A 26,043-nucleotide genomic window follows, 5' to 3' on the forward strand; every position below is an offset into this window, starting at 1 on the left:
CTCTTTGTTCTTGCAGGCCCATGCTCAAATGTCACTTTCTTAGTGAGGCCTTTTCTGACTGTCCTGTTTAAAATTGTTCCTGTTCCCTTAGCATGTCCTATCCTCCTCTCTGACCTTATTTTTCTCCATGGCTTTCATCACCATCTGATGTGCTAAAATGTAAGTTCCATGAGAGCAGTGACCGTCTATTTGTTTTCTATTTCCAGTACTTTAAACAGCATTCAGTAAATAGGTATTCAATAAGTATTTGTTGAATAAAAGGATGAATAATATTTTATGGGTGGCTTACTCTGTGCCAGGCATTGTTTTAAGCACTTAGCATACATCTTATTTCATCCTTGTAATATCTTTATGAAGCAGGTGTTATGGTTTAATCCCCATTCTACAGAGGAGAACACTAAGGCTGTTTACCAATGGGGAACATTAGAGAAGGGGAAGGTTTAGAGGACTAACTAAAAGTTCAGTTTTTAATATTAAGTTTGAGATACCTATTGGACATCCAATACCTGGCAGACTTTCAGCTGGAGATATCAAGTAGGCATTTATATACGTGAATTTGAGATTCAGAGGAAAGATTTGGGCTAGAGACATACATTTAAAAGTTGCTATTTTAAAGCTGTGGGAACAGATGAAATAGCCCAATAGAGTAAGTATAGAGAGAAAATTAAAAAGATTTAAGGATTGAGCCCTGGTTGGGGATGATGTGCTTAGATTTCCAACTTTTGGTAGTTGGGAAGAGGAGAAGGATCCAGCAAAGGAGACTAAAAGGAGCAGCTAGTGAAGTAGGTGAAAAACCAGGAGTATGTGATATTGTAGAAACTGAGTGAAGAAAGTATTCCATGAAGGAAAGAGTAAGCAGTTATGTTTTTTTGTTTTTATTTTTACTTTTATTGGAGTATAGTTGCTTTACAATATTGTGTTAGTTTGTACAGTACAGCAAAGTGAATCAGGTATATGTATACATATAGCCCCTCTTTTTTGGATTTCCTTCTCATTTATGTCACCACAGAGCACTGAGTAGTTTGCTGTGCTATACAGTAGGTTCTCATCAGTTATCTGTTTTATACATGGTATCAGTAGTGTATATATGTCAACCCCAATCTCCCTAACCCTAAAAGAAATAAAAAACAAGCTATAAACTAGATGAAGGCATTTTCAACAAATATAACTAACAAAGGAATAGTATCTAGAATTTAGTTTTTAAAATTCCTACAGTTTAAAAGTAAAAAGATGAACAACCCAAGAGGAAAATGGGGGAAAGATATGAACAGTCATTTCATAGAGGAGGAAACATGAAAGGCCAATAAATATATGAAAAGATACACAACCCCATCAAAATCAGGGAAATGTAAATTAAAACCACAGTGAGATACCATTTTATACCCACCATATTGGCAAAAATTTAAAAGTCTGACAGTATCAGGTGTTGATGAGGATGTGTAAGTTACTTCAACCCCTTTGGAAAAACAATTTAGCATCATCTAGTAACATTAAAGGTGTACATATCCTGCAACCCAACAATTCCATTTTAGATATATACACAGAGAAACTCTTGTACATTATAACTAGGAAACAAGTACAATAATTTTTATAGTGTTATTGTATGTGATAGCAAAAACTGAAACAACCTAAATGTCCACTGACAGGAGAATATAGCATTTAAAAAAAAGAAGCTTAAAAACACACATTTTGAAGATCTGGCGTGCCGCAACTAAGACCCAACACAGCGAAATAAATAAATAAATAAATATTTTTTAAAAAACACGTTGAATTAAAACAGTAAGTTGCAGAAGAATATGTTTTATATAATGTTCCAAGACATACAAAACCTAACAATATGTTGTTGGTGTTGGATGTGTATGGTAAGACTGTAATGTAAAGCAAATGATACACACAAAATTACAAAAAATGGTCACCCTCTATTGCAAAGTAGGGGAAGAACACCACTGAGAGAGCATCACACAGGGAACTTCAGAGATACACGTGATGTTCTATTCTAAGCTTTGTGGTGGGCACTTGTGTGGTCATCTCACTCCTGATCTTATGAAATATTCATACATGTTATAAGAATCTATAAAGTTATTCATTAAAACAGAAACAAAGAATGGAAGATAAGTTATAGAAAAACATAATTTTTTAAAGAAAGGGAATTAGGTGTAAGAAAGTAGGTACAACAGGTATAAACAACTCTTCCAAGAAATTTTTTGCTGCAAACTGGAGGATAGATGGGACAGTAACTGGAGGTGATGGAAGAGTGGGGCAAAAGCGTTAATGATAAAGCAGTGATGGATTCTCAGCTGCAGAAAGAAAGAGATGAGAAGGAAGTCTGTTGAACAAAATATAACAAATATAACAAAAATCTAGATGAGAATAAAAGTGTAGGGACTTCCCTGGTGGTCCAGTGGTTAAGATTCTGCTTTCCAATGCAGAGAACGTGGGTTCGATCCCTGATTGGGGAACTAAAATCCCACATGCTATGGGGCAACTAAGCCCACGTGCTAGAACTAGAGAAAAGCCCACACGCTACAGCTAAGACCTGATGCAGCCAAATAATAAAAATGAAATTTAAAAAAAAAGAATAAAAATGTTAATGTCGGAAGAGAGCTCAGAAATTGCCTAATCAGCCGCCTCATTATACAGATATGGAAAGAGAGGCCATGAGAGGTAAAGCAAGTTGCCCACTATTATACAGCTGCTTCATGGTAGAAGTCTGATTAAACCTGGGTCCCAGATCCCCAGTCAGCCCATGGGAAAGAGCAAGAGACATTGTGAGGAAAAGAATACTATTTTGATATGGGAGGAAAAGGAGGAGTCTAAGTTGAACCTGAGGTTTGAGCCTGGAACCAGGAAGGCAACACATTGTGCTATATTATAGTGGTTAAGAATCGCTTGACTTGGGAGTCCTGCAGCTTCTCCATGGTACTGGATGAGGGGACCCTGGAGAATGTCTTTGATTTGAGCCTCAGTTTCCTCAGCTGTAAAAGGGAAATAATAGACTTACCTCACTGGATTATTTTAAAATTTGTAAAAGCACTCAATACATCATTATTTATTATGGAATAATCATGATGCAATATGAAATGAGAAAGTTGAGAGAGAAACTGATTTGGTGGAGAAATATAATGAATTTGGTTTTTGGCATGTATTGTTTATTTGATTTGTAGTCTACCAATTTCCCAAAAGGACCTGAGATGGTGACTTTTTTTTTTTTTTTTTTGGCTGTGCCGGGCAGCTTGCAACATCTTAGTTCCCTGACCAGGGATCAAACCCATGCCCTCAGCAGTGAGAGCACAGAGTACTAACCACTGGGCCTCCAGGGAATTCCCTAGATGGTGACTTTTAGACAAATGGAATGTAAGTGCTAATGGGACAGCCAAATGATGATCACCTATAGGTAGCCTGAAAATGTAGAAAGTGAATTTTGGTGAAATATCAGGACTGGAGATCTGAGGTTGAGAATTATTGACAAAGAAAGCCAGCTCTCTCTGCATATACCAGTTAGCTCTTTAAGGAAAGGAATGTTGAAGAGAAGGGGTCCAAAGACCATGCCTAGGAAGAAGAAGAAGAGGCAAGAGCAAAACAAATGTTTTTGGTCCTAAAGGCAGGAGAGGAATCAGGAAATCAGGAGAGCATAAAGTTGTGGGAGACAAGAGGAATGAGGAGGAGGTCAGCACAAATGGAGCATAGAGTTTAAAGGAGGATAAAAATAGAAAAGGAGATTAAATTTGGCTGGTTCTCACTGGTGGCCTTTGAAAGAGCCATTACAGTGAAATCACAGATGTGCAGACCACAGTATGCGTGGGAAGAACATGAAGGTAAGGATATAAGCCATTTGCTTTTTTTCAGGTCATGAAGAGTACAAGAAAGCTAAGAATGAGGATTCCTACATTTATTCTCTGTCCTTTAATCTATGATCCCCTAGGCGTCACTTTTATAACTGGAGCCAGTGTCCCTATAAACACAAAACTTAGGGGATTTTTCCCCCCTTCTTTCTTTTTTCGTTCATTTTGCAGAAGATGTGACACTCAACTCTCTGGTGTCCGAAGCATTTGTCAGGTTTTTTGTTGAACTGGTGGGACATTATTCTTTGAGCATGACTGTCACTGAGCATGGGGAGCGTGTATTCCAAAGGGAGCCATTCCGTAAATCCCACACCTCCCGAAGTGTACGCCACTTCCTGGATCTCTTCATGGAAACTCAGATGTTTGCAGGATTCATCCAGGACCGAGAGCTTCGGAAAAGTGGGGTGAAAGGTCAGTTTCATCATAAAATTCTCCCTCTGTATTTAGTGAGTACTTGAAAGATTTGAAAATAATATATAAAAAAATAGCATAAAGCTACAAGGGCTCACTATGAGTTGTTTATTATGGGAAACATTTATTTTGTGATATTGTTTTAGCTACGGAAGTACATTGGTAGTGAGTACAGAGTTTTATTCAATTGATTTTCAGTCTTAAATGTATGGCAGTTTCATCAACATGAGTTTTTCTTGTAGGTTTGTTTGAGGTCCGGGCCCTCCAGTATTTGGAAACAATTCCTGAGTCTGAGCCCAGTGGAGTGAATAGAATTTTGCGGACTCTTGGTAAGTTGCTGTGTTTTCCTGTTAGATAAATATAGTTAAAAAAAAAAAAAAACTTTTGCGGTAAGCATGCCTCATCACGAAAGCTTTATCATCACATCAACAATATAACCTCAAGGAGGGTGACCAGAAACCATGACCCTATTTCCAAAGTGTTTTGGAGAAAGACAAAAGTCTTTCTCAGAGGTTAGGATTCTCCATCAGAGTCGTCCATGGGGCTGTTTTCCTCAGATGAAGCTCCCTCATGATATAAGAATTTTGCATATCACGATTATTAATCTTTTCTAGGCCACATCCCTGGAAGAATCTTATTAAAATCTGTACCTTTTCCCAGAAAAATATACTTGGAGCATACCAACAAATTATGCATATAATTTTAGGGTGTTAATGGACCCCCTTGAAGCCCATCCATATGCTCCAGGTTAAAAATACCTGGTTCAGAGGGCATCTGAGGCAAAAGAGGATTTCCTGCAAGTCTCTAATTTTACTCTTTTCACAAGGAAACACAGTTGTTTATGATTTTTCAATTATAGTTAACTTTTAATTATCCAGTATGATGTAGGAGAACAGTGGTGTGGTAGCCCCAAACAATGAAGAACCTGTATTCTATGGTATTTATATTGGTCTTTGAAATATATGCCCCCCTAATTAAAATTAGCCCCTAATTAGCTGAGAGACCATGGACAATCATGTCTAGGGCTATTATTTCATCTTTACACCATGGTGTTAGATTAGATCAGTGGTTCTCAGCTCTGATTACAATATTATAATCTCTGGGGAATTTAAATGAAAATCCAGGGAATTTCCTGGTGTTCCAGTGGTTAGGACTTCACGCTTCCAATGCAGGGGCATGGGTTCGATCCCTGGTCAGGGAACTAAGGTCCTGCAAGCTGTGTGGTGCGGCAAGAAAAAGAAAAAACAAAAAGAAAATCCACCCCACACCCCACACCAGGCTCCACAAAATCTCTGGAGAGCAGGACAGCTGATTTTAACCTACAGTCAGGTTTGAAAACCATGGGATTAGATGATGTCTCAGTTCTCTTCTACCTCTACAATTAGAAATGTGGGGATTTTGTGTGTGTGTGTTTGGTTTGATTTGGTTTGGGGTTTTTTGGTGGTTAAACACATCAACTGGACTTCCCTGGTGGCGCAGTGGTTGAGAGTCCGCCTGCCGATGCAGGGGAGGCGGGTTCGTGCCCCGGTCCGGGAGGATCCCACATGCCGCAGAGCGGCTGGGCCCGTGAGCCATGGCCGCTGAACCTGTGCGTCCGGAGCCTGTGCTCCGCAGTGGGAGAGGCCACAACGGTGAGAGGCCCGCGTATCGCCAAAAAAAAAAAAAAAAAAAACACATCAACTGATAGCTTGAGATGGCAGCTTACTTCTGGGCTGTTCTGAATGACTAGGTTTAATCCCTTGCCTCAAATAATGTATAATAAATAAAAATGAACTAATGAGAGTTCACTCTACTTTTTTCCTTTAGGAAGTAAAATGAAATTTCTTCAGAAGAAATGAAATCTTTGATTGACAGCGTCCATCCTAAATAGAACAGAAAGTGACAAAGAAACTATTTTTCCAAGAGTCAAGATGCCCTGAAGTATTCTACAAAGTTTTGAAAGTTGAAAGGTTACAGAGCGGGCCAGGTTCTCGGAGGAGGATTCTCCTGTTGCTGCTGTAGTAATCACTGGAGAATTGTTGGGAGTAGTCTGGAACCAATGCTCCCTTTACTCTGCCACCAGATTTTTTTTAAGTGGCCTTTCTTTTTGATTCTTGAGCTCATTCTTTGTGTTTTGAGCTTAGTCTATGAAGGCATTTGTCTTTTACAAGAAAGAGGTGGTGTTGCATTTTAAAAACAGCTCAAAGATGAGCACAATGAGAAAAGTGCTGCATTTAAGGTACTACGGAGGCATGATAGAAGTAGAGGACTAGCCCTTCACACATAATTCTCATCACGGAAATACCATGGCAGCTTTAAACCTATGGGCTGTTTGAGCTGAGCTAAGGACTATACTAGTCTGTTTTTTTTTTTTTTTTTTTGGTCTAATGCTCTGTCTAGGGGAATCTCACTTATGTGGAAGCCCTATGTATTATCACTGTTATTGAGTATCTTATAAAAATAGACATTTTATAGCACCTCCTCCACATTGTGTGGCACTTGGGTAGCTTGTCCCACGCATGTCAGCATTAAACTTTGGGGAATTATAGCTAATGGGGGACTTCCCTGGCAGTCCAGTGGTTAAGACTCCATGCTTCCACTGCAGGGGCACGGGTTTGATCCCTGGTCCGAGAACTAAGATCCCCCATGCAGATTCCACATGCTGCATGGCATGGCCAAAAACAAGAAAAGAAAAAAATATATACCTAACAGGAAAATGTCCTTTAAGGGCATGAGAACTACCTTCTTTTTTAGTGTCCACCATGTGCCATGAATGCTACATGTATGTATGTCATCTTGTTTAGTCTTTAAATCAACTTTATGAGATATTTGCATCTGCATTTTACTAATGAGGAAAATGGAATTCAGAGTTTAAATAACTTTAAACTGAAGCTAGGACTATTAGTTTATGAACACATAGAAAGTTGGTTATTCCTACAGATGGAAATTTGAACTCTGTGGGACTATAGTTATTGAAAAAGCTTTTTTTTTGTTTTTGTTTTTTAAGCTGAAGTGTACCAGAGTCAACTTGCAGCTCTGAGAATAAGGGACTTCAAACTATAGGTGTCTAGATGAGACTTTTTTTGGTTCCTCTAGAAATGTTGGACTTTTTGCTCTAGTTAAATTGGACTCAGAATATGGACATTTCCTGGGCACACACCACATAATCACTCCAACCCATAATATCTAAAGTAGTAGTAGTGGTATGAAAGAGGAATTTGTCAGCATTGGTGTAACGCTAATTGATAAATGTTACAGCAAGTGTCAGTTTGTTTTCTTCAACTCCTGCTGATGGCTTTAACTGGCATAAAAAATATTTATTCAAACTTAAAGCATTATAAGTTGTGTTATGATACAACTTATTAACTTGTGCAGTATTGTCATTACAACCCATTCAGGTGTGCGTGAATGGATCTGAAGCAGACACCATTTAAGATGGGTGCTGTATATTTCAATTCCTATAGATGTGGGCCAAGAAAATAGAACTAAGCCTATGTTAAAAAAAAAAAAAAGTTTATTAAGCAGCTTACCTCAGTGGGGCTTTTACCAGACATGTCCCCATTTGGTCTCCTCTAACACTCCCACCCTGAGGGAACAATTAGTAACTGGGAATTGAGTGTTGATAAAATGGGGGTATAAGGTGTTACTGTGGTGGATCCCAGACATCCCTCTGTGAGGAGATCTTTTCTTCAGGGATGGGAGTCTTATCCCTGCGATCTGAAGCTGCTTCCTTTTCTTCGGTCTGTTTTATTTTTTGTTTGTAAAGTATTACAAATTCTGGACACACTTGTAAAATAATCGCTGAAAATTTGTATAAAATGTTTACGGATCTTTTAATGAATAAACACAAAAAATTCAATGGATCTTCTGGAGAATTTGAAATAAAATTGTTTAAGCTGTAAAGATATTTTACTTCACTTAAATCTATAGCTAACACATTTATCTAATGGTAGGTAAAAGATAATCGATCCAAGACTAACCAAGCTTTAATTACAGTGGCCAACATTTCCAGGCTCTTGGCAAAGTCGGGGTCTAGATTTGCACACCGGGCACGGTATATATAGTCCGACTACCTTATTTGGTCTTTCCCTGCTTAGTCAAAAGGAACTGGAAGCCAGGGACCAGAGACTGGGCACCAGCAGTAGCAGGAGTGGTCGGAGGCAATGAGAAACTATTCTATTACCAGAATTTCTAAGGGCAAAATGATTGGATTTTATACACGCCCTGAATGCGAAATCACAGTCTTTTTAAAAGATGGGATTAGCGGGCGGTTATCTCGCGCTGGGGGCGAGATCAGGTTCCTTTTGTTACGCAGAGTCTAAAGCTTCGCAATTTTAATTGGAGACTAGCGCCCACTTCCAGAATCTGTGAAAGAACTGCACTTAGTGCAAAGACCCTCGGGCGCTGAGAACGAAGAATGATGGGGATACAGCAAGGAAGTGCAAAGAGAGAGAAGTTTAACGGAAGAAGGTGGAAGGTTAGGAGAGTAAAGCCGAGGTGGGAAACCAGTATCTTGCTCCCCGCCAAATCCTGCAGCCAGTTCCCTCCAAAAGTTTTAAAGGATTCCCCAACCAAATATCAGCGTCCTGGAGGAAACCGAAAGTCCCAACTCCTCTCCACTTTGCTGCCAGTCGGAGGCAAAACGGTAGAGCACGTGGGGACAGGAAGTTGAGATGTACCGCTGACTAGGGGAAACCACGACGTGACGTCAATTCCGGCCAAAACAAAATGGCCGGGCAATTTCTAGCGAGCGCGACATCAGAATTAACTTAGCAGGCGCCAAAGCTGATGCGCAGGCGACGTCATTACGTTAACGTAGGGCGCAGGAGTATTTAAGTGAACCTGAGCCAACGTGGAGTCGGAAAACTTCGGCGAACCTAAGAATGGCGGGTACGGGTTTGGTGGCCGGAGAGGTTGTGGTGGATGCGCTGCCGTATTTTGACCAAGGTTATGAAGCGCCTGGTGTGCGGGAAGCGGTAAGTTCGGGGTGTCTGTGTAACTGACTCAGCGCTCGCTGGCCCTTAGTGCTGGAAGAATCGCTTAACAATTTGCTGCCTCTACCCTGGCCTCTGTTCTCGTTCTTAGGCTGCGGCATTGGTGGAGGAGGAAACACGCAGATACCGACCTACCAAGAACTACCTGAGCTACCTGACAGCCCCGGATTATTCCGCTTTTGAAGTAAGTGTGATGTTTTGAGCCTAGCGTATGAACCAGGATCCTGTGAATCCTTATTTTGGATCGAGAGGCTTCGCCACGTAGAAGTGAATTTTAAATTCTAGCTTTAACTGTTACTTGCTTAGCTACTACTTACCCTGTTGTAAAGGTATTGTCAGTCAGTTGAAAATAGCTACACAGATAAGCCTTCCCCGGGGTTCTTATTCTGAGAACCACGGAAGGACTTTCTGGGGCTCCGCGAACTGACCTAACAATGCAAAATTTAGTGTTACGTTTTTCCGAGATAGGTTTATTGCGTAAATTCTCAAAGGGATCCTCTTCTCTCTAATTAAGGACTACTGTAAAACAAGTGATCTAGGGTTTTTTAATATATTTACAAAAGCCTAGTTACCTAAGCCTCTGAGAACCACTGGAGGGCGGCCTTTGTATCAAAAGTCTTAAAATATTTACTGGGTGGACGTGAATGACTGTAGAGATAAATCATATCTAAGTGAACCATATCAAACCATTTAGCTATTTAGCCCAGAAGTGCACCCCAAATACTATTTAGGGTCTAATTAGCTGAATGAAATGTAAAATATCATTTCTAAGCTAATGGATTCTGTTGGGCATTTTAGTACATACATGTTCCGTTTTTTCCCGCATTACAGTTAACCATTTATTTATGAAAGAATTCTGTTATTAAAACGCAGGATTTCTTATTGAAGTAACATGAAAAAAAATATTGGTTAAGTTTTAAGTAAGAGAGAGATGTTCCTATGGCATGCTGTTTTCCCGTGCTTTTTGTAAATGATGTTGCCCCAAATATAGATGTTATCACATTAAGAACTAAGGACAGTAATGGGTACTTATTAGCTTGATTTCTGAAAGTTTTAGATAACTGCATTCAGTCACAAACTTTTAAATACTTGAGCCAGTTTTCTTTTTACCTCTTTTAGATACAACCTGTGTTTCCTGTCTTTATAATTAGTATACTGATTAGTTAACGCTTTCTAATAGTAGAAGCTAATAGTGTACTGGGTTCACTGTCTCAGTCCTAAAAACAGCTCTGTGAACTATGTAACTGTATGTTTATTATCCCAATTTTTTAGATGGGAAAACTGCAGGTTAGGCTAACTAATTTGCCCAAGACCTTAAGCACTCCTCAAACTGCCTTTGAACTGCTCTTTCATTAATTCATTTAACAACTATTTCTGAAAATCGATTCTATTCGAGTTATTGGGGAACAGGAGTTTAAATTCTAGAGTGTGGAGACAGATAAATCAGAAAATATCAGATTATTGATAAAGCTATACAGAGAATTAAAGTAATGATGTGATACAGAGTGACTGGGTGACTGCTTTAGATAGGATGGCTGAGGAAGGCCTGTCTAAGCTGAGAATGAGAATGCTCTATGAGCAGGGATCTTTTTTGTCTTCTTCAGCACTGTATTTTCATCACCTAAAACAGTGTTTGGCACACGATAGAACCCCAGATATTTATCACTGAATGTATGAAGAGTGCCTAAGGCAGTTTAATGAATGCTTAATGTGTGCAATTCATGCCTGGAGTTCTTCTTATGACTTAGCCCTGTGAGAATTGGCTCATTCGTTGAAGAGAGTTTAGTTAAAATTCCAGATCTGTCACTTACTAGCCATGTGATGTTACGTGGCGGAAGATTGGCTTGTACTATATTTTTGTAGTTTCTGTCTTACCTAATTGTTAGTTTTTACTCTGTCACTGTGCATAGCCTTCTAGCTAGAATGCCTTAGTTTCTGCAGGAAACTAAGTAACCACATTTTCTTAGAGTTGTGTGAAACTCAGCAATAGTCCAAAAAAAAAGTCTTTCTCCAATAAAGACATGCTTAATGCACAATTTTTAAGCAAGGAATGTGACCTCTGGAAGGTCTTTTTTGCCTACTCTTTAGTCTAAATGGAATAAGATGTTGACCAAAACACTGGACTTAAAGAGGTAGAGCTATACCACATTTTTTTAAAAATAGTAAAATTGTTAGAGCAAACAGCAGAACCAGGTCCTTTTGTCCCTTCCCCTGTTACTCCTTTGCAAAGAGTAAAGTGAAAAGAGCAGCCAGGATCAAAAAGAAAGTATAGGTTTAGGCTCATAGCGCTAAAGCAAATTATTTTATGTACCACGTCCTCTTCTCTCTTCCCATGCCCCCAGTGAATACTTAGATCCATAGTTCTCAACACTGGCTTGACTTTACAATCAACTGGTGAGTTGAAAGCAAAAGTTATAATCACGTCCTGTAGTGGGGGAGAGGAGTGATAATGTGAATTGTATTGGAATTGTTTTCAAAACTCCCATTTGATTCTAAATGTGTGCTGGCCTGAGAACCACTGATTTAGGATTAATCCTTTTCTCTGAGGGCCCCTTTACATATGAAGTGTGTGTGTGCCTGTGCACTTCTCCAGATTCTAGAGAGCACTGACTGCAGAGAAGACCTGGGGGAAGGGAAATGATCCGTTAATAATGGATAGTAATACAGTTTGTTGATATGATTTTGGAAATAATTCTTTCTTCAATTTACACATCAGACCGACATAATGAGAAATGAATTTGAAAGATTGGCTGCTCGACAACCAATTGAATTGCTCAGTATGAAACGGTAAGTCCTATTTCTGGGTTCAGCTGGCCTCAAATCATTGTTTAATTTTAATTTATTAGTAAAACTGCTGTAGCCATGTTAAAATAAATGTGGAAGAGAAAAAATTCTTGTCTGTTTTTATGCATTTATGTTTTTTCATGTAATAGTTATAATAGTGGTTCATATAATCTTGTGTTAATGTTCAAAAATATTCTTTGCACCATTATTTAAAAATGCAAACTATTTTAAAATCCAATAACAGGGGAATGGTAAATTGTAACTAAGTTCATGTTTAAGAATTCCCGAGGAAAGGTTCCTGGTTAGACATGTAGTGCTTCGCTCTTACACAGGCAACATTAGTAAACTCAAGAGTACCTGCATAGTTTGACTTTGGTTCTACTGTCTCCCTTCCCATACCACTTTACTACAAAACTGTTTCAGGAAAAAAACCAAAACATCCTTTTGTTACTTTCACTAAATTGGAGAATTGGGTTGCTTAACATCTGAGGTCCCCTTCAGCTCTAAGAAAACTATGAAATTATGAGAACCAGTAACTAATCTGCAGAGCAGAGAGGGCCACATGAACAATAGGGTTATCCTTTCAGCATATGTACAGATTAAAAGAGGGATTTGAGTCTATAGAACCGAAGGACCAGATTTTTTCTTTTCTTGTGCTCCATTTCCTATCTGGCTTGAATGATAAAGGCAGGAAAACTCCTAGGACTCCTCAGTTCTGTTTCCAGGTGCTTCTGCTCTAAAGATTTTCATGATAGTAACTCCTTCATAACAGTATATTTTGAACCCATAAGTAGGTCATGATCCTTTAAGCAGTAGATTGTGAAGTAAGTTTAGTAAGACACCACAGCAATTTTTAAGGAAGTAGGATAGAAAATATCAGAATGCATTGCATGTAAAGGTAAGTTTTGTTTTGTGAAACTTCTGTTCAGCTGTGTGTATTTGTGGACTAGATCACAGTGTAAAATATTTCTTACTGTGGGTTATGATTAGAAGTTCCCAAAATGCTGCATTCATGATGCATGTGTAAGCTTGTTTTTTTTTTAAACAAAATGGTTTATCACTTCTTAATCCCAGTTGCATATCCCTCAATTTTTCATAGGAATGATTTGGAGTTTTTACAATACCTAGTAAAAATAACAAAATGGAAATTAGAAGTTAGTTTGTAGTAACTCAGTAATGAGCTGAGATTTATGAAGAGTGTATGTTGCTGGCTGTGTTGGCAGTGTTGAAGGACTGGGTATTATGAAGACAGAGAAAAGGCTGAATTCAAAATGTAAAAATTATTATACCCCTTTGCCATTTTTTCTCTAGAGGGGTGTAGGTACGTGGGTGGGATGGTGGATGGATGTAGGTGCATATTTTTTTCTATCCTTTTTTCCCTTAATGTATTATAAACATCTTAATGTTTTAACTATTTAATAACATTTAATAGTTAATATAACAGTATGTTATATGAATGCACAGTGTAGCTTATTGAATTGTTCATTAAAGTGAACAATTTTTTGTTACTGTGTATAATGATGCTAAATCTTATTTGTAAATTGATTGTTTCTTAGGATAAATAGATTTCTTATTATTGCAAGGTCTGCATCTTATCTTCAGTCTTCTGTAGTTTTTACAGTGTGCATAGACCCATGAGGCATCCTGTTGGGAGGAGAAAGAAAGGTTTGGAGGAATATGTGGTTTTATGTCATTGTTGTTTAATTTCAGATATGAACTTCCAGCCCCTTCCTCGGGTCAGAAAAATGACATTACTGCGTGGCAAGAATGCGTAAACAATTCTATGGCCCAGTTAGAGCATCAAGCGGTTCGAATTGAGAATCTGGAACTAATGTCACAGCATGGATGCAATGCCTGGAAAGTGTATAATGAGTAAGAAGCCTTTTTTGTTTTCCTTTAAACCCATGCCACCTTTAGTCTTGTTGTTTTTTTTTTTTTAACATCTTTATTGGAGTATAATTGCTTTACAATGGTGTGTTAGTTTCTGCTTTATAACAAAGTGAATCAGTTATACATATACATATGTTCCCATATCTCTTCCCTCTTGTGTCTCCCTCCCTCCCACCCTCCCTGTCCCACCCATCTAGGCAGTCACAAAGCACCGAGCTGATCTCCCTGTGCTGTGCAGCTGCTTCCCATTAGCTATCTATTTTATGTTTGGTAGTGTATATATGTCCATGCCACTCTCTCACTTTATCACAGCTTACCCTTCCCCCTCCCCATATCCTCAAGTCCATTCTCTAGTAGGTCTGTGTCTTTGTTCCCGTCTTACCCCTAGGTCCTTCATGACCTTTTTTTTTTTCCTTAGATTCCATATATATGTGTTAACATATGGTATTTGTTTTTCTCTTTCTGACTTACTTCACTCTGTATGACAGACTCTGCGTCCATCCACCTCACTACAAATAACTCAGTTTTGTTTCTTTTTATGGCTGAGTAATATTCCATTGTATATATGTGCCACATCATCTTTATCCATTCATCTGTTGATGGACACTTAGGTTGTTTCCGATTCCTGGCTATTGTAAATAGAACTGCAGTGAACATTTTGGTACATGACTCTTTTTGAATTATGGTTTTCTCAGGGTATATGCCCAGTAGTGGGTCACATGTGCTGCTTAAAATTCAGGGCAAAGCATCTTGGGTGTTTTTAAACTAGGTTGATCCTCGGGACCCACAGTCTCATCATGTCTCGCACAGAGGACGGCAGAGGATACAGGCGGTAGCTTGGCTGGTTGGCGATCTCCCAACAGCTGGAACTCCAGCAGTGTGAAGCTTTTGTTTGGGTTTTCCTCCTCCTTTTAGTTTTGCTTAATTTTTTAATTTTTTGTCTTCCTTTCCCCCCCTTTTTTAAAAAAATTTAAACAATTAAGACTTCAGAAGAACAGGAAGCTATGCTGTGGACAGGCACCAATTTCTCTAAAGAAACTCAATATGGACAAAGCATATGTATAAATTTCATTTTTATAAGGGGTTAGGGAGCTATTTTGTTTTTGTCCTTTATTTTTCCTGTCTTCTTTCTTTTACCCATCTCTTAGTTCTGCTTATAACACCTCACTTCCCTAGAGAAGGCCTGCCCCTCCATGGAGAATTTGGGGATTTCTTCTGGAATGGGGGGCATGAAGCCTGAAGGAGGCCTCTGTGCTGCCTCCCCGCCAGGTGCAGGAACTGCTGGACTCCCTGGTGGCCTGCTCCTGGCTGGCCCTTGGGCCTTGGAGATGATAGCGGCCAAGAACCACCTGAAAGGGGAGGACCAGGGCTTGGCCAGGAGAACTCAAGAAAGAAGATCTGTATTTTGGGTTTGTCCTCTTTAAGCAGTTGGAAGCCCAGGGCCACACCAGGACTTAAGAGGGAATCCATTCCTTCTACTGCCCTTTAAAACCAGAAGTTCTGAGGGGGGGAGGGACAGAGGGTGATCATCTCATACTGCCTGGCGTTTGAACGGCCAGCCCACCCCAGCTCTATAAGCCTACCTTTCTGTTAGTGATCTTCCTCCCAGAGGATGATTCCCAGAAAAAACTGTGTGCCAAACCTCTGCCTGGGACACAGCTGGGTCTTCGGCGGGCATCTGTCACTCCTGTGAGCTCAGCACCCATCACCTGCTGCCTCCTGCATCATCGTCTTCCCAGATGTACCCGCCAGATGTCCAGGTCGTCAGACACCGCCTGAGTCCCCAAGACCCAGTTGTGACCATTGCCATAGGAACAGGGTGTCCTGAACCGGCTGCCACTGTCATCTCCTCACAGTGAGGGGTGTGCCCTGTGTGCCGGCCCCATGGTGTCACATATGGTGACAGTGTTGACCATCATCTCCCTCACTGCAGGGACTTACTGTTAGGGGCTACCCTCAGTGTAAATGTGTCTGATGGGAAAGGATGGACCTGGCTGATGGGGTGGACCATGGCCATTAGGTGCCTGTGGGCTTGTTGGCTGTGACCCTGTGATCCCACCTCCATTGTCTGTCAGTAGCCTTTCTTCCGCTCTCCAACGACTCTTGCAACTTCCCTACTCCTGGGCTTCTGAAGTGGGGTGTCCGCTCCCCTTGCCAGGAGAAGGAGAGCTGTCCCTGTTGCCCCTCACCTGGCTTCTAACCCCATTACAGCAAAGCAAGGAAGGGAAAAGGAATTCTTCTTTTGTGTTTAGTTGTTTTTGTTTGTTTTCTCTAAACCAGCATAGGATGGATAGGGGACATGTTGGAGGGCATTTAAGTTGGTATATGACCAAGGAGGGCTTCCCCCCCAGAGCCGCAGCCCTTCGGCCCTGGGAGTTTAGGAGAGACCAGCACAGCATCAGCCCAGACTTGCAAACTCAGCAATGTGTTTGCTCACATTCTTTCCACCTTTTCTCAAGTCCTCTTCCTTCTCCTGGGCAGATGGCTAGCTGTGCTTAGCAGGATCCAGCAGGGCAGCAGGAGGTGACCAGGCCCCTCCCTCCCCTCCCTCAGCTGAAATTCTTTGTCATCATCTGTCTCTTGTCTCTTCCCTCTGACTTCTCAGACAACCTAGAGTCTACTCTGAGCTGCAGCTGGGAGAGTACATCCCCTAACTGCAGTGTGCACCCCTTCTCTGCCCCACCTCCCCGCCTTCCCTCAGGGCAGCTGGCTGTCTGTCCATGAACACGTGGGAAAAACAGTCCCCGGACTTGGCACCCTCACCTTTCCCTGGCCACAGCCCACACTCTGAAGTCCTAGTGACGGTTCAAGCCTAACAGGTTATTTACCTTTTGCTTATCCTTCCCTTCTGCCCTCCCCAGGTCTCTTAGCTCTGACTAAGGTCTTGGAACTGTAGGTCACAGGTGGCTATACCTTTCGGGTGAGGTGGGCAGCCTCCACGTACCCTTGTCTTGCAGGACTCCTAGCCCGTCCTTGCTTGGTGGCAGGACCTCCTTCCCTAGCTCCTGAGGCCCAGCTAGTTAGCCTCAAGTGCCTGTCTCTCTTCTCCCTCCCCTGTTCTCCACTTCATCCACCTCGGACACCCAGCAGCCGGGTGGAAGTCAGCCCGAAGTCAAGGCTGGCTCTGCCCAGTCGGCGGACTAGCCTCAGTTAGGCCCAGGTAGCCATCCTCTCCCTTAGCCACTCTTCACCTCTTCCCACTGGAGTCAGCCTTGTCGTCTCTTCCTGCCTTTTACCTGGGTCTTGGGCCTGGCAGCCGCCCTGGGGAGCATCATCTCAGCGCCACCAATTTGTTAGTCCTGTCCAAGTTCTAGGAGTTTCCAACCGTTAAAATAGCAGTCAGTTATTCTTGTCTCCTGGGATCTGTGAAAAGGATAGCCTTTGGAGGGAGGATCTGGGCCTCAGCCCTACAGATCTGAGCTCCATTCCCCCTCAGTGAGAGGAATCAGCAAGACAGATCATAGTGCCTTATTTCATTGCCCTCCCTGCCCGACTGCCTGGCTCAGTTGGCAGTACAAGGCTTCTTTCTCCCTCTCGGTGTTCATCTGCCACTTAAACTCTCACCCCCCGCCCACAGATAGCCTCGTGGGAGGATGAATGCCCCGGTCTTTGCCCCATCCTTTCCTAAGAGCTGCAGCCAGGCACGTGACCCCCAGCCACCACAGGGTGCTCACTAGCAGCTTCTGCTGAGGCCAGGGCTGTGCTGCAGACAGGTTCACTCTCGGCCACCTCCTCCCCAGCAGGTCCCGCCTCTTACCTCCAGCCAGGAGGATGCAGTCTTTTCCTTGGAGACCAGCTCCATCTGACCCCCTCCTGGGCACCGGGACTAGGGTTGCAGGCCTTAGCACCCTCTCATCCCAGAGGCACTGGGACAAGAGAATGGAATTCTCTCCTCTCACCCACATGTGGTTCGTGCCCACATGGCTGCCTTTCTGAGGGAGTGTATTAAATGTTTACTTAAGAAATACCGTGTTTACAGCTGTAGGAGAAACGTGCCCCATGCTGGGTGGAGATTTGACTCTCTGGATGGCGCCTGGCTCCTTTATGGCACTGCCACTGGTGACCCCAGAGCGAATGAAGGCAGGGGACCAGGGCCCAGGCCCTGCACCCCCTCTGCCCCCGACCCTGCAGTGCTAAGACCACTCACCAGTCTTGTTTTTTTAATGTGGGAAGTAGAGTAGAAGTGGGATAAAAATAGTATAGCTGGACTTTCACTTGAGGTCATGTCCTAGAACTACAACCCATATGAAAGGCTTTGAGACCCATCTCAAAGTTTAAGGGAATATAAACCTAACACATTTGTTGTGTAATATTGCAATAATGAGTTCTGAGGTCTGATTTACAAATCACAGCTTGGTAGAATGTAATCCTTAATGTGGGGGGTTGCTTATACAGTTAGCTCTCATTATTGCATGTTGTGCTTTATAAAGTGGCCTTGGATACTGAATTAACAAATACTGAACCATTTCTCCTGGGAGAAATATGTACATATGTATATATACACATCTCAGATAGATTATAATCTTAAATCCTTTAAAACAGCTCATCCTGGCAGATTCTGTATTTTCTTTATTTTATAAAAGAAAAGATAAAGTTCAGAAGTGTTAAGTAACTTGCCAGAGTTGGAAAGCAAACTCTATCCTTTGGTCATCCCTGCATGAGACCTGAAACAAGAAGGTGGCATATCTCCTTGTTCCAATGCAGCTGGAAATGTGCATGCCCAGCAACTAAAATTTTTTGCTGCTCTGAGCATGTCCATGAATGCTCACAAAACACTGCAGGTATTGATTTTGGGGTTACACATAAATTTGAGTGAGTAGGCAAATTCACATATACAGAATCTGCAAATGATGAGAATTGACTGTAAGTAGAGAATTAACACCAGAAACAAAAGTGCCACTAGCTCCTGTTTCTGTTCCATATAACTAGCTTTAGCTTTAGGTTTTGTTATCTATTTAGGGTTCAGTTTCCAACTTGTAAAACTCAGTGGTTAGATGATCTCCATGGCTCCTTTGGGCCCTAAAATCCCGAGTCTCTTTTAAGGAGAAAAAGCCATTGAACTACACAACTGTGCATAAAACTATTTGTTAGATTCCTGAAACAGTAAAGCAAAAATCACAAAATAATGAATACCTTTTCTCAAGTTTTCAGAATCATGTTTAAATGTCTATTGGCCACATAAGGATCTTTGGGCAAAATCCAGAATTTAAGAAACTGCAGAACAAACAATTCAGTTTCTACTGTGAATATGTTGCAAGGAGAATAAAGGGAAAATGGGGTTGGGATGATTAAGAAATTTGAGAACAAATCAGTCCCCACAGAAAAATGTGATCTTTGTCCTCAGGAAGCTTTATCTAGTTGAGGAGGCAAGATATTCTAGGCCAGATAACTAGTAGTTCATTTTTGGCAGTATGGGGGCAAGTGCTGCATTGTGTGTTGTGGTCCATAAACTACAGAGATCCAAAGAAAGGGACGTTAAGGATTAGGACCATTATAAAAGAGTGAGATTAGGGAATGGGGGTGGGGGTTATTAAAGTATAGTTGATTTTTGTGTTAGTTTGAGGTATACAGCATAGTGATTTAGTATTTTTGCAGATTATACTGTAGGTTATTACAAGATAACGGGTATAATTCCCTGTGCTATACAGTATATCTTTGTTGCTTATCTATTTTATATATAGTAGTTTGTATCTGTTAATCCCATACCCGTAATTTGTCCCTACTCCCCTTCTCTCTCACCTTTGCTAACCACAAGTTTGTTTTCTATATCTGTGAGTCTGTTTTGTTTTGCATGAATTTTCATTTGTATTATTTTTTAGATTCCGCATATAAGTGACATCGTACAATATTTGTCTCTGTCCAATTTGTTTATGTCACTAAGCATAATGTTTTCTAGGGCCATCCACATTGCTGCATATGGCAGTATTTCTTTTTTATGACTGAGTAATATTCCATTGTATATGTATATATATGCACCATATCTTAATACAGTCATCTGTTGATGGACATTCGGGTTGCTTCCATGTCTTGGCTATTGTAAATAGTGCTGCTGTGAACATTGGGGTGCGTGTATCTTTTCGAATTAGAGTTTTCATTTTTTCCGGATATATACCCAGGAGTGGAATTGCTGTATCATGTGGTAGTTCTATTTTTAGTTTTTTTTTTTTTTAGGACCCTCCATACTATTTTCCATAGTAGCTGCACCAATTTACATTCCCACCAACAGTGTACAGGGGTTCCAGAAAAGGGTGAGATTTGGATGTTTAAAGGAGAGCGAGAACATTCCAGGAATGGAGGAGAACATAGGTGAGGGGATGGGGGGTGGGGAGGAGGCATTAAATTGAAGAGAGCATTGCTTTCATCTTGCCTAGAAACCTTTAATAATTTTCCCTTACCTACAAGGTAAGGTCCAGGCTATTTAACATGATATTCAAAGCAAAAGGCTATACCTCAGTTGTAGACTTTCACTCCAGCCAAACTAGTCCTCTCCTTGGTGATTATCATAAACTCTGCCTCCGAACCTTTACTCAGGCCTTATCTCCACCTGGAATACCTTTAACTATTCTACCCAAATTCGACTTATTGAAGGCCCAACTTTAATCTGTTTCCTTTTCTTCCCTGATTAAAATTCTGCCTCTGGTACTCTCTCTCTCTTCTGAGTAACCATACGAATTATTATGCACATCACTTGTTGTACACTTAATTACATAACACTTTATAGTGTTGGTCATTCTCCTGCACATATTTTGTCTCCTGCAAACCCAATGGATGCTTCTCCAGAGGAGCTGTACTATATTTTCTTTCTCGGTGGTAGGATTTGAGGGTGTCAAATATGCTAGGCAGAAAGCTTTTAGCTCTAAGTAGGTCTTGGTGCCGAACTGCTTTAAAAAAAATAGTATTTCATTAATAAGGAGAGAATTCTGTACTTGAAACTGAAGGGAAACCTTCAGGGTCAGCCCCTAATTTTACAAATAAACAGACTTAGCCCAAGTGATGTCAGGTGACTTGTCAAAGGAAACATAGCTATTTAGGGCAGAGCTGGGACTAGAAGCCAAGTCTTCTGACTCCCATGATGCAGTGTGATCAGTTTCAGCATTCAGAGTACTTGAGGAGAGACCTGTGTACTTAAGAGGGAGGCTGGAAGAAGGGAGAAGACCACAAACTGGGCTTTTAGGAAGAGGTGGTTCAAAAGAAAGCTCCCTATTAATGGTTGGAGGTCAGGAATAGAGTACTAAGCTTTATTGTCCTCAGCATGGAATGAGTGTCAAAGTCAGGGAAATTGGGATGAGCTAAAGGAAAGCTGGAGAGGCACCACTTTTTGAAGACCAAATCTCTAGAGAATTGGAGTTAGTTATAGGAAATCAGTCAGTGGAGATAGGAGAATAACTCAGAAGGGCAGCAGGAAATTTGAGTCACAAAAGCCGGGAAACAATACTGGATCTAGAGCAAGAGCATAGTAGGGCCAATGTGGTTGAAATGGACTCTACTGCCTTAAGAGGAAATTGATATGGTATGTAAATTATATCTCAGTAAAGCTGTCATTTAGGAAAAGATAGATTTTGAACTTTACCCTTGAATCACTTCTCTAATGATAATAATCACATGGAACTCTGTATGGCTCAACTTCTTCCCTCTGCTCATTAGAGCTGACTTGGACTGGAATCTGAATCTGTAGCCTTCCACAACAGTTTTTTTCTTCTCTCTAGCTAGCAGTAGACGGGAGAGTGACAAGATAAATGTAGGTAAAGGAATAAAGAGATAAAAGGGAGTGTAAATGAGTGCACTCATCAGATACTTCCCATCTTGTCTATGAAAAGACAATAACAGTTTAAGAAGTGATATAAGTACACAAAATCAGAATATCAGTAAATGGTTTGGGCTCAAGAGTTTAAAAGACCTGAAGTAGAATTCACCTCTGACACTTAACCATGTTACCTTGACCAAGTTACTTTATCTTTCTTAGTGTCCTAACATGTGAAATAGGGATAATCATACCTACCTCAAAGAATTCTTATGAGAATTAAATTAGTTTTATAGAGTGTCTAACATGGTGTTTGGCACAGAGAGCTCAATTAATATTAACTATTTTTAGCAGAAAAACTTGACCTTGTATCAACTAGATAGTACATTTTAGTTGGTACTATGTGATTTTAATGTACATTAATCTGATTTTCTTTTTCTTTTTTAGAAATCTAGTTCATATGATTGAACATGCACAGAAAGAGCTCCAGAAGTTAAGGTAAATTGTTTTCCTTCTTATTTTATAATAAAGTTGAGGTGAATCTTAATAAATAGAATGAGAAGAAAAAGGAACCATTGGACTATAGTCATATGAGAGTAAATGATTGATGATCCACTGTGTCCAGTGTCTAGTGTTGGGTTTGCCCTACCTGAGTGGAGGAGAAATAGACCTGAGGTCTGAAAACATCTCTACCAGGTCATTTGCAGTTTGCAAGTCTGCAGACATTGAAAAGGTACTTTTAGAAGGGGAAAAGTTGTAGAATAACATGTATAATCTGATTTATGTTAAAAACACAAGCAAACAAAACACCCTAATCTATACATGCACATACATATACAGGAAAGAATCTGGAAAGACACTCACCAAAAACTGAACAGAAGTTATCAGGGAGAAGGAGAAGCACATGGGAGGAGGGACTTTGGATTTTTATTCTGTCTGTGTGCGTGCTTGTGTGTGTGTATTTAATTCTTCACCATGAGCATGTTTTATGAAATTTGTAATTGAAAAATAATGAGAAGAAAGTTAAAAAAAAAAAGTAAGTTATTTCCTGGAATTAGTCTGTGACTATATATGTGTATATATATACACATACATATATCTGTTCTTCTCAAAGGATTAAAAATGTATTAGTTATAGATTTTTCTGCTGATTTTAGTCTTATTTTAGGATGTAGGTGGGTTGTATAAATAATTTTTTTTACAGGAAACATATTCAAGACTTAAACTGGCAGCGAAAGAACATGCAACTCACAGCTGGATCTAAATTAAGAGAAATGGAGTCAACGTGAGTATCTACAATCCCATCACCTTTTAAATTGCTTAGCACATTTTAAGATCAAGATTCAACAATATAATTCAAACAGTATTCAAATGGGGTGCCACAGGTGTCACAGAAATGCTGTTTTCTGAATCCCACTCTTCACTGCCTCTTCCTCTTTCTGAAGTATGGGCTCGGAAGGAAATGAGAGTTAGAAACAAAAACTGAACCACTGCTAATTTATTCTGATCTTAGAGCACCCTGTTTTCTGCCCAGTACTTCTGCTCTGAATAGCATTTTACCTATATTCTCCTTTTAAAAGGAAAAAAGTCTATTTTTTAACTCCTGCAGGAGGGAGATTCCATACTTTCTTGATAATTTTATGTGTCTCAGGGGTTTTTTCCCTTTGTTTATATATATATATATATATATATATATTTTTTTTTTTTTTTTTTTTCCTTCCTGTACGCTGGCCTCTCACTGTTGTGGCCTCTCCTGTTGCGGAGCACAGACTCCGGACGCGCAGGCTCACCGGCCATGGCTCACAGGCCCAGCCGCTCCGCGGCATGTGGGATCTTCCTGGACTGGGGCACGAACCTGTGTCCCCTGCATTGGCAGGCAGACTCTCAACCACTGCGCCACCAGGGAAGCCCCATATATATATTTTTTAATGTTGTTCTTCATGTATTCGAATAAGTTTGTACAAATCTCTGAATATAGTCATGATTTTTTTTATCATTTCTTTTCATTTTTGATTTGCTCTTTCCCTAACCTCCCTGCCTCCATCATCCACATCATTGTCCTTGTTCCACCTTCCCCTCATCCTCTAAGTACCCCATGTTATCAGTCTATTATGCATCTTTCCACACTGTTCTTCAAACTAATATAATCTTCTACATGTACATGTGTGTTTCTTTTCATTTGTCCTAGAGATTTTTTTCTGGGGGAAGGGGAAGATTCCTTGAATCTGTGGAATTTTATCTTAGCAGTTGTAGGAATTTCTTTATCATTTTTCTTTATTGCCTCTGCCCTATTTTCTCTCCTTTTTTGTTAATCCAATTAAATACCAACTTCACTCTTTCATATCTCTTCAGCTCTTTCTAATTTGTTCTTTTCTAAATTAAACTTTTTATTTTGAGATAACTGTAGGTTCACATGCAATTTTAAGAAGTAATACAGAGGTCCTATACACCCTTTACTCACTTTCCCGCCTAATTACACCTCAGTTTTTGAAAATGTAAAGCTAAAAGTGAAGGTTAGTGTTATGATCCTGGCTGAAAATATATATACTATAAAAATCTTATAAGGGAAAGTTCACATTAAGTAATTTCCCCCCGTTTTTCTTTTCTAGTTGGGTATCCCTGGTCAGTAAGAATTATGAGATTGAAAGGACTATTGTACAATTAGAAAATGAACTCTTTCAAATGAAGCAGCAACATGGAGAGGCAAACAAAGAAAACATACGGCAAGACTTCTGAGAAAGACTAATCTGGTGGGTAGAAAGGAAGGCATGTTGGGCTTTCACAGAAGATCAGACATCTGAACTGTGAAAAACAACAGCATCTTACGGAAATCATCAGTGGTTAAATGTTTAGAAAGCATAGAATGTGGACTGTTATATTCTGTTTGTACATTTCAGCAAAATAAAAAATTTCAACATGGTGGCTTGTTTTGTCTTGTGTTTTTGCCATTTAAAAAAAAAACTTTAGACTTTCAAAATAAGTATGACTTTATAATAATGTTCGTAGAATTAATTTTGAGTCACCAGGATCATATTTTGTACCCAAGAGATCTTTATTGAAAGTTTTCAACACGTACAAGAAGTTGGAAACTTTTGATTTATAAGTATTTCAAATAAAGAGGTAGTTGGACTTACTTGGTGGTCCACTAGTTAAGACTCCATGCTTCCGATGCAGGGAACACGGGTTCGATCCCTGGTTGGGGAAGTTTGCATGCTGCTCAGTGCGGCCAAAATAAAATGAAAGAGGTAGTTCTAAACGACTTCTTAATGACCAGACAAGACTAAAGAAATACAATGACTCCATATATGTCATCTGTGATGATGATCATCGTCATAAGTAACACATAAAGCTTAGTATGTGCTGAGCACTGTTCCAAGCACTTTAGGTAGATGAACTAAACTTACATGAATAGAAAAATAATTGGATCCTCACAAAAACCTATGGAATTACATACTGTTGTTCCCATACACAAACTGTAACAGGTGCTGATTAATTTGCCGAAGTTTTATTAGCTAGAAAGCATCATCCAAATTTTGAACCCAGTAGTCTAGCACCATGGTTGTGCTCTTACCCTTCTACTCGTAAAGAATGAAAAAGTAAAAAGATTCCTGCCCAATTCAGAAAAAAATATTTGCAATATATCAAATAAGTCATAGTCTTACTGTACAGAGAGACCTTTTACAAATCACTGAGAGGTGAACTCTCACCAGAAAAAAAAGATGTTTAACATTAAGAATACAAATTAAACCTAGAACTTTTTAAACCTATTATGTTGGTAATGGTCAGTGCCTTTTTTTTTTTGAGGTATAATTGACAATATTATGGGTCAGTGGTTTTGAAGGTACATGTATAGGAAAAACAGGTTACAGAATAATTTGTATAATGTAACCTCATTTACGGTTTTTTTAAAAATCATCTTAAAATTTCTGTGTATTGCACTCATACCTCCTCTATACAGTAAGTATGGAGTTTCATATGTGAGCTATCAAATATTTCATATTATAAGTTCATACCATCTATCAGTTCAGTTTTACTCATCTTTTGAATAGCAGTATTTATATAATTTATTGAATATTTTCATATTTTGCTCTTTTTAAAATAAAAATGATGGATATATGAGATATGCTGGAACTGGCAAATCTTTAGCCTCAGTTGGAAGCTCATTGGTCTTGAGCTGTTGACTGCTTAATTATGGAGGACAATAAATTAGAGAAACGTATGAAGTACTTATGAAACGTCAAAAAAGGTATAGTGATGAAGTTTAAAAATCTTTAAAGGTTTAGAATCGGTATCCAAAACACATCACAGCGAGGGGCTCCACACTTCCACTGCACGGGGCCCAGGTTCGACCCCTGGTCGGGCAACTAAGATCCCCATAAGTTGTGCAGCACGCAACACACAGC

At 40.0% G+C, this 26,043-nt stretch overlaps 2 protein-coding genes across 5 annotated transcripts in view; both read left to right on the forward strand.

The window, feature by feature from the left end:
- Positions 1 to 8,135, forward strand: part of DENND2C (DENN domain containing 2C) — an 89,136-nt gene extending 81,001 nt beyond the window's left edge. For 2 of the 4 annotated variants that reach the window (XM_033435987.2, XM_049710154.1), the window contains exons 17-19: positions 4,014 to 4,253; positions 4,496 to 4,582; positions 6,060 to 8,135. In XM_033435987.2, the coding sequence (XP_033291878.1) occupies positions 4,014 to 4,253; positions 4,496 to 4,582; positions 6,060 to 6,091 (359 nt within the window). In that variant the 3' untranslated portion in view covers positions 6,092 to 8,135. The other 2 variants (XM_004263217.3, XM_033435988.2) reach the window with 2 other exon arrangements.
- A 148-nt stretch (positions 8,136 to 8,283) lies between these two features.
- BCAS2 (BCAS2 pre-mRNA processing factor) lies at positions 8,284 to 24,559 on the forward strand. Its single transcript, XM_004263216.4, has 7 exons — positions 8,284 to 9,208; positions 9,318 to 9,410; positions 11,943 to 12,013; positions 13,721 to 13,882; positions 22,089 to 22,139; positions 22,845 to 22,925; positions 24,250 to 24,559. Exons 1-7 carry the CDS (start codon positions 9,116 to 9,118, stop codon positions 24,374 to 24,376), a joined length of 678 nt encoding a protein of 225 aa, XP_004263264.1. The 5' UTR covers positions 8,284 to 9,115; the 3' UTR covers positions 24,377 to 24,559.
- Positions 24,560 to 26,043: the final 1,484 nt, after the last annotated feature.

Source organism: Orcinus orca, chromosome 1, assembly GCF_937001465.1.
Source record: "Orcinus orca chromosome 1, mOrcOrc1.1, whole genome shotgun sequence".
NCBI classification, from domain to species: domain Eukaryota; kingdom Metazoa; phylum Chordata; class Mammalia; order Artiodactyla; family Delphinidae; genus Orcinus; species Orcinus orca.